At 43.3% G+C, this 5,752-nt stretch overlaps 1 protein-coding gene across 1 annotated transcript in view; it reads right to left on the reverse strand.

The window, feature by feature from the left end:
- Positions 1-1,586: 1,586 nt before the first annotated feature.
- The window catches only part of rx1 (retinal homeobox gene 1), an 8,012-nt gene continuing 3,846 nt past the window's right edge, over positions 1,587-5,752 (reverse strand). The window contains exons 3-4 of the mRNA XM_005747551.1: positions 4,362-4,615; positions 1,587-4,101 (exon numbers count right to left, since the gene is read on the reverse strand). Coding sequence (XP_005747608.1) covers positions 3,580-4,101; positions 4,362-4,615 — 776 coding nt within the window. The 3' untranslated portion in view covers positions 1,587-3,579. The remainder of the gene's footprint in view (positions 4,102-4,361; positions 4,616-5,752) is intronic.

Genomic DNA, 5,752 nt, shown 5'->3' on the forward strand with positions numbered 1-5,752 from the left:
CGAGGAGCGTGTCAGGCTACATTTCACTGTGTGTTATACTTGTATAACTATGCATGTGACAAATAATAAAGAACCTAGAACCTAAGACCAGAAGTAGTGGTTGAGTAAATGTTAGTAGCATTGGGACAGGAAAACGACCCTCTGCCAGAACCTTTTTCCTGCCGATCTGCTGCTCCTTTTCCCATGCTTTCCTTTGTGCCACTCACTGTGGCTCAACGCATGCCTACCCCAGCCCCCGGCTGTGACTGTCGCCCCGACCCGGCCCCAGCTGAGCAGTGCCAGCAGTCCAGCAGTTAGTTAGTGTCCGCTCAGGCCCGGCTTGGCCTCGCCCGGCCCGGGTACTAATCCCTGGTCTGTCAGAGGACCCCACTCTGAACTCATCCTGCAACACAGGAAAACGCTCTAATTGGGGGATTTTCTACATCATTAACTCTGATGAGCACCCACCCCACCCCCTGTCTCCCCCTCTCCACTCTCCCTCTCTCTGCATGTCTCTCACACCCACACTTTTCTCCAACTTAATCTGGCTTCTTCACATTCTCGGCCTCTTTCATCCTTTCGGCAAAAGCTTGACTTTTTTCCCCCCTTTTTCATTCAGGATGTGTTGTTTGCTTAATTATTCACATATGAGACCCTGACAGTAAAGTAAAAAGTGTGTAAATAGTAAAAGTCTTACCTGTGCACTTGTTATATTCACAAAAGAGCTAAAAGCCATTTCCACAGTTTGAGGTCCTGTATTACTTTTCTTGGGTAATCCTTTAAAGAAAAAGTACTTACTGACTTTTCAATACAAACTTTGTTCTGCACAAATTTTCCCTTTTAAGTAAAGTGCAAAACATCGTGTCACCACATTTTTTTTCTTATAAGGAGAATATGCTGGGATGAAATATCATGACATAAATATGCATATTAAAATGTTGTATCTGTGTATTGCACAGAAAAAACTGTATGCAACTTATTTTTTAAAATCAGGATATCTTGCTGAGCTCTGTAACTTGGATCTAATTGCAACACATCTATTTTCATGTTAAGAATTTAAAAAGATCCTGCAAAAACGTCCATGCTTCATCCACTGGCTTATCCATATGGTCCTTGAAGTACGGTCTGCTCAGCCCTCCATCTGTCCAGGACAGTGTCTCACATGCTGAGGAGCCCAGCGAGCACGGCGGCACCGGCCCTCTGTGAACATGTGTTGCAGCGGCTGAACCTTGCAGCCTGCCTGCCTGCCTGGGGGCAATTAGAGAGCCAAGCCCTGTGGTCAGAGGCCCCCCTGGGAAGTCCTGATTGATTGGAGTCTCATCTTCCTAACAGGCTGGCATCCTGCCACAAACCCATGGAAAAGCAGAGAGGATTGAGAGGGGTAAAAAGAAAGAAAACCATGACAGAGAGACAAGGCGCACAAGTGTTTGCAGCAAAAAAAAATGTCTCTGCTCATGTGTGTCAGATGACAACGATTATACTGTAGTAATCTTGGATTGCTCTAGTAGTCTTAGGGAGGTTAAAAACCCCACAGTGACTGTGGGAATGAGTGCATAGGTCAACATGAAAGCACTGCAGTGAGAACGCAGAGATACAATTTCTATCAAACTATATTTATTTTCAGTAGATCTCCATTTGTTCCAGAATATGAACATCAACAATCCAGACAAAATCCAAAAGAAATAAAACAACGATATCACTAAGACAGACATAACTAGGGCATGTAAGACAATAAAAATAACTAAAACTAGTGCAATGTTGTCTGTTATCTAACCTTTGGCTTATTCTTGGCCCAAAACATTTATGCTGCAAACTAAATGTCCTGTTAACACATAAGATAATTCTGGTTTCCTGTGCTGTGTGAGGTCACCATCGTGTAAAACTACATGAAGACAGATGATGAACAGCGGCCGTAACATTACTTGTCCCCTTTAGGTCGGACAAGAGTGAATTTCAAAAGTATCCAAAAATAAGGGAAAAAAGTGGGGTGTGACTTTGTAACAATCTGGGCAGAAATGAGTCTCCTTTTTTATTCTTAACAAAAGAAAAAACACATTTTATATAGAAACATAAAAAATGGGTTTCTGAAATTGCACTTTAAGAGGACAGAGTTTTCTATCCCTCTTGTTCTGTTAAAAAGTCAAAAAATATATAAATTTCAACCTCCAAAGATTTGTTTGAGATGGTACCTGCACATGCAAAAACATTTCAGTGTCACAGTCTTATTTATTTACCTCTACTGTCCATATGAAGCATATTGTGCTCCAACTTTAAGATGATTGGGGCTTAACCCTGTAACAGATGGCATGAGACTAATATTGTGTCACTAATGACCAAAGCAGTAACAATCCATGTTTCCTCTTGTTTGAAAAAGAAAAAAAAACTACAACAAAATGGTTACAAGGGCCTATTTAGTGCAGCCTGAGACCGTTTCTCCCCCTTCTGTTCGGGACAAAGAGGATGCACTTGGATCAATTGTGTCGAACAAAGACCGAACTATGTGGGGTGACGCATCACACAGGGCTCTTTCTGCTGCCCTGCACGTACACGCAGCCACCCAACACTGAGCTGCCAACAGGTTTTCTCCTCCAACAGTCACTCAAGCAAAAAGAGGGCTACTCCGCTGACTAGCCTGCGTTTTTTTGTCTACTTCCTCTGCCTTTCTTCTGCTTCCTCCCTTCTTTAAAGCACAAGTCAGAAAAAATGTATCCGTGCAGAAATATTTTTGGTATATTCCCGGTCCCAGTTGAGGTGACCCTTTTCCCACCAGATGAAGATCTCTTAAAGAAGCTTCTCCTCACTGATCATCTTCTTCCAGTCACACCAAGATATCTAAAACATGGACTCGCGCATCTAAACTGCGTAGCAAGTAGAAACAGAAATCATAGAACAGGTGGACATAAAACGAAAACCAGCTACACGGCTTTTATAACTAAACAGATTAGTGAGATGAGCAGTGACACTGTAGTGTGTCTTCATGCCTCGATGTCACATTAAACAGAGACCAAAGGTCCATTCACAAAGTCCTCTAAGACTCTGATTTGCAGACCCATGAAAATTCGACAGCTGGACTAATTAGTAAAAACACAAATGTGGTGTAAAAAAAATTTGAAAAGAAAAGCATGAGAATGATATTTTGCTCGACTCAAATGATTTGGATAAATGAAAAGTGATGAATAAGAATTCCCGCATTTTGGCAGTTTTTAATGATATAGCGTGTCTTCACTGTTGGTGCACCCAAAGAGCTGCAGCAAGGGCTCAGGCATGAAACGTGCACTCAGAGCCTGTTTGTGACTCGGAAATACTTCTAGGTGTCATAAACCGTTTGTTTCACCAAGAAGACATTTGTTTTTAACGAACCCAAGGCAACAATAGACACCTAGAGATTGGACGAGCAAAAATACCGGAAACTTTTAACCCACTGAAGGTTTCAGCTGTTTTTTAAGGGGGAAGAAGTAGAAAAGAAAAGAAAGTCTCCCCCCAAACAAAAATTCTTACGTCCTCAGCTTTCACAGTTCAGAATCCGCTTCTTTCACTTAGTGGCGTAGCACGTGACGTGTCACTTCCAGCATTGCTCACGTCGACCGCCGAGCTCGTTAGTCACATGGGTTGCCAGGTCTTGTCCATAGACTGGATGTGTTCCTTGGCTTTCATCCTCAGCGCAGCAATACTGGAGCTGCGCTGGTCCACATCCTCCAAAGGGTACTTTTCAGGGTATGGTGCTGGACACTGATAAGGAGGAGGAGCCATGCTCTGCATCCCCTGACCCATGGACGGATGGGGATGAGTGTGAGGGTGTGGATGAGGACCATGAGGACCGTGAGGACCATGAGGACCGTGAGGAGCGTGGGGGGTGGAGTTGAGGAAATGGTGGCTTGGGTAGCTGGGCTGGAGGCCTTGAGCTGGACCCATGAAGCCTGGGATACTGTGCACAGGTGTAGCACTGGACAGGGGAGAGGTCAGCCAGGGTTCCAAGGGGAGGGAGTTGGTCATTGGACCCATGCTGGTGTGAACCGGTGCTGGACGGTTGAAAGAGAGCATGGGTGAATCGTGGAGCTTCATGGTGCTGGCGTCCATTTTTTCCTGCCGGCGCCATTTAGCTCTACGGTTCTGAAACCAGACCTGGAAGAAAATGACAGAAAAATAAGGTACGTGTAAATATGATGGAGTGCAGAGTTTTTCATTCTGGGTAGGGAAATATACTCAACAACACTGGGGGAGTTTTTTGGATGAATACAGCCTTTCACGTAGTGTGAATATGAGATTTTATTCCAGAATAATGAGAATATCTCTAAAAAAAACCCCAAAAGCACGACAGAAACGTTTGAAGTGCTTCTTAGCAATCTCTGAAATGGTGTTGCCTTTAATGCAGTTCACGTTACCTGAACTCGGACTTCGGGGAGGTTCACCTTCATGGCGAGCTCCTCGCGGCTGTACACGTCTGGGTAATGGGACTTTTCAAAGGCACGCTCCAGCTCGTGCAGCTGGTAGGTGGTGAAGGTGGTGCGGTTGCGCCTGTGTTTCTTCTTGGGCTGCTCATCCTTGCTTGGGTCCGGAGACTTGCCTTCATCGCTCTCTATACTCTTCCTCAGCTCGCTCAGTTCCTGATCACATTTGTTTGCAAATAAGCCGGAGTCTGTGGAAGAGCCCAGGAAAAAATATTGTAAGTTTTTATTTCCTCCACATGCTTTTTGACTGGACTAAGTGAATGAGAACTACAGTTTAGAGAGAAATACAAATGGAGAATGCAGTTTCCCACTTTCCAGTAGAGCAAACATTAGTTTGACACCTGCAACAATAGGCCACTGTAGGTCAGTGAAGCAAGCAATTCCCTGTACCTCAATGAAGCTCCAAAACATTCCTAATCGGATTTAGGAAGCTTTTTCCAGTGTTTACTTTTCTTCAAAGTTAAAAGGTCTTTAAAAAGAAATTTGAAAACCACAGTTTTTATCACCACGCTCAACAGCCACTCTTAGATTGTTACCATTTTTGGGTAAGCTCACAGCAGATCTGAAAGAATCTATTTCCCCCGTGCAGGAGAGCCAAAGCACGGAAACGTCCCAAGTTCTGTCCGTCTTTAGGATCACAGATTACTGACAAGCTGGTGTTTACAGACACTACAAAGCTTTCACTGGCACTGTTCCTCCTCATAACCCTCCCCGTCAAACGATTCCTCTCTCAATTCTTCTTCCTCAGCTCTATTTCTAATCGAATCAACGTGCATATTCATCAACAGTATACAGAAACATGGGAGAGGCCACAGGGGAAAACAGGGAGGTGTATCCAGACCAGCCAGCAAACTGATTTAGCTAAACAAAGTACAGAGATGATGATCCAGGAATAAAATAATCTACTCGAGTTAAGAGTTAATAAGTGCCCAGCTTGGATCTGACTCAAAGACTTAATTTCATTCAGGATGTTAGATAAGTTGCAAATCACAGACAGTGGGTTAAGCTGATTTTAATTAAGGGCTAATTTTGTATTTAGGTAAACAATAGAAACATCAGTATCATCAGTATCTCTTACACCAACTAACATATAGTGAGACGAGCAAAAATCTCGTTTTTTTATGAGCTTTCAAAGCATTTCTGTTATATTCAGCAGTTACTCTACAGAGCAGCACAGGTGTTTATCTAAAAGTGTAAAGGTGATGGCTGACATTCGCCATATTTTTGCTCTGTTTTGGTCTCTATCAGCCCTCTAAGGAAGTATTCAGCTCTTTGCTTTAACAGATGTAACTGTATCAAATGTAACTGTATCAAATGTAACTGTA

Source organism: Pundamilia nyererei, unplaced genomic scaffold, assembly GCF_000239375.1.
Source record: "Pundamilia nyererei isolate P.nyererei 1_Seehausen unplaced genomic scaffold, PunNye1.0 scaffold00199, whole genome shotgun sequence".
In the NCBI taxonomy this organism is placed as follows: domain Eukaryota; kingdom Metazoa; phylum Chordata; class Actinopteri; order Cichliformes; family Cichlidae; genus Pundamilia; species Pundamilia nyererei.